We start from the raw sequence: 3,091 nt of genomic DNA on the forward strand, positions 1-3,091 counted from the left end.
ATGGATGGATGGATGGATGGATGGATGGATGGATGGATGGATGGATGGATGGATGGATGGATGGATGGATGGATGGATGGATGGATGGATGGATGGATGGATGAATGTCTATGGCTGCAGAAAATGCCACATAGGAGAGAGTAGCCAGTGATGAAACTGAAGATTTTTTTCTGGGACCAAATAATAATAATAATAATAAACCCTTCATTTATTTTTTTTTCTTTTCTTTCTCTTCTTCTTCAGCTACTCCTTTACCAGCTCAGTTCTTTTCATTCTTAGGAAGGGACAACTGGTCTCCTTCATTAGTCTGTTTATAGAGACTAATGGAGAAGAACATAAAGAACTTAGCCCCAAGGCTGACCTTCTGCAGCACAGAGCAAAGGAAAAGGCTTATCCTTGGTTTGTGGCTTGTTGTTTGTGCCCCTCTGCTCTATTATGAAGGTAATAATGTGTTGGTTATGGTAGTCACACAGCAGAGGCACGCCTGCATTCACAGCATGTTCATGCAGACTCCCATACCCGAGCTCAGCTCCTGCCTGTTCTTAGCTCTATCTACTAACATCTCTTTCAGACTTTGACAGGGTAGTGATGAAATGGAATCTGGCATCATGATTTGGGGGCACAAATTCTCTGTGAATGAGAATTTGGAGCAGAAATGCAAATGCCAGGGATGCCACATGGGATGGATTCCTTGTGAACTTGGTTTCCACAGAACAGTCAGGATGGGAAGGAGAGACCATTGGATCACAGGTGGTGTGCTGGGTATGCAATGATCTTAGGCAAAGGATCACATCTTTCTGGCCAATGAGTCACTGAGCATTACAGACCCCAACCAGCACTCTAATCAGAGTGGTTTCACTTTCATCTGCTTTCTATATTATGATGTCACATTATATTGCATTTGATGGAGGGAGGGATAGGTTCATTTCTTTGAGAAATTAGTGGACTAATCCCAGCCTCTTTTTTTTTTTAAGTAGTGGGCATCCTGAGGCCCAGAGAAGAAAAGTCACTTAACCAAAATCACCATGTAACCATATTGTTGGCTAAGATTTGGAGGAGTAGAACTCAGGTTTTCTAAATCCCTGACAACTGCCCTTTCTGTTATGCCAGTACAATTACATTCTGTTTCAAAAACATTACTAAGGACCAAAGGTGTTCACAGCATTAAACTAGGTGATTGGGAGACAGAGATGAACCTGACATTGCCTGTGTTTCTGAGGACCTCATCGTCTTGCACCAGCTACAAAAACATAAGCAGGCCGCAGAGTCTGGTATGCTAAGTGCTAAGATGGGGAAATACAAGTGGTCGGGGAGTTGGGGAGACTCCGGAACTTTCCCCTAAGATGGCTCTGGGTTCAGATCTGTTATGACTCAACTCTGTCACCTTTTCATCATCTTTGGAGCATCGCAGGGTTGGAGGAACACAGAAAAGAAATAAATCAGTATAAGCTAGGACAGCCTGGAGTGATGAAGAAAAAAACCATGGAGCTGACTTAGATTTAAATCACTCCTCTGATTCTGCCAGGGTGATTTTGGCCAAGTCCAGTTCTTACTCTGAATCTCAGGGTCTTTGTCTGTAAAGTGGAAACAGCAATGCCAACCTCACACGTTGTTGGAGAACAAAAAAAGAAAACAGGCATGTAAAGCAGGCAACATGGGGTACATCTGTCCCCCTCTGTTAGAGAGAGCCACCATTGTACACAGACCATTGTGCCTAATCCTATGAATGCTTGCATTTTATCTTTATAATTTTGGGGAAGATTACATTCAGCTTCCTAATATTTCTTATATATTTTATTATAAATTATATCTTTAATTGCCTATTACAAGGAAAAGTGGGGGAAAGGGGGCTGAAATTCTCTTACCATTTTTCAGTAAGCCCCCTTCAGGAAGATTTAAGTGATCTAATATGTGGCTGAGCATATCCCAGCATACACAAGTATGTCTCTTGACATAACCATACTCTAGTGGGGAAAAATTTGGCTACATAAGTCTTTATAAATGATAGAGGTGATAATTTATCTAAGGGGGTGTTGGGATTTGAAGCCAGGTAGGCTGACTCTAGAGGTTTGTGAGACAATGAGAGCCAGCTAAATGACTCAGAGGCCTCTATGGGGTGTTGGGGGCAGCTTCCTCACATTCCAGGATGCTAACAAGGCCTTGTTACCTTCCTGCTTCTCTCTCTCTTTATAGCCCTTCATGGGAGACAATTACTGTGATGCCATCAACAACCGAGCCTTCTGCAACTACGATGGTGGGGATTGTTGCACCTCCACGGTGAAGACCAAAAAGGTAGGCCTCCACGTGACCCTCTGCTGCCACCTCCTGCACACCCCTTCAGTTGCTGGGCCAGGTCACTTCCACACGCCAGATACCCCATTCTCCCGGTGTGGCAGCACTCTGTCTTCAAGGTTTATTCCATTTTCTTTTTTTTTAATTCTCTTAGTCAATAGTTGAGCTAATATCATAGGCTGGACCCTGGATGATATTTGCAGATATAGTCCTTAAAGCTTAAAATCAGGCATAGAAGCAGATAAATAAAGGTGCAATGAGTACTGTTAGCTGGCAAAGACAAAGAGCTGTGAGGGTCCAGGCAAGGGGTCCGAGAAGGCTCTGTAGAGTGAGCGGCACCTACACTGAAACAGGGGGAATGAGGGGAAGGGGCACGAGGTGGCCAGGGAAAGTGTTTGGGGCAGGAGACTGGCATTTAAAATCCCAGAGAGACATGCATTTTCAGGGGGTATGGCTGAAATCTAGGGGGAGAGAGAAAATGGGACATTCCCAACAAGGTCACTTATGGCTTTTGCCAACTTTATCATCTATTTTGTTTCTCACATCCGTAGAATTGTCAGGGGGATGTTGGTCATGATTTTGTTTCTTTGTGTATTCAGATGCACACAAGAGTGATTCAGGTGTTTACAGTAAAACTGGAGCATTCAACTGAGATGCTCATGAACCACTCATGGAAGAGTGGCCACCTCCATTTTCCTCCTGGCTAGAGATGGGACCAGAGCCTGGGGCTCTAGCCAAGAGGTGGGAGATACGTGGAAAACCCAGCTAACTGGAGTCGAGAGCATTCTTGTGAAGAATG

General features: G+C 44.1%; 1 protein-coding gene across 1 annotated transcript in view; it reads left to right on the forward strand.

The window, feature by feature from the left end:
* Positions 1 to 3,091, forward strand: part of LOC103601542 (pappalysin-1-like) — a gene marked incomplete at its 5' end in the record, with an annotated part of 41,350 nt that overhangs the window by 28,718 nt on the left and 9,541 nt on the right. The window contains one exon of the mRNA XM_008585976.1: positions 2,194 to 2,292. Coding sequence (XP_008584198.1) covers positions 2,194 to 2,292 — 99 coding nt within the window. The remainder of the gene's footprint in view (positions 1 to 2,193; positions 2,293 to 3,091) is intronic.

The sequence above is a fragment of the Galeopterus variegatus genome, unplaced genomic scaffold (assembly GCF_000696425.1).
Source record: "Galeopterus variegatus unplaced genomic scaffold, G_variegatus-3.0.2 Scaffold3783, whole genome shotgun sequence".
NCBI lineage: Eukaryota > Metazoa > Chordata > Mammalia > Dermoptera > Cynocephalidae > Galeopterus > Galeopterus variegatus.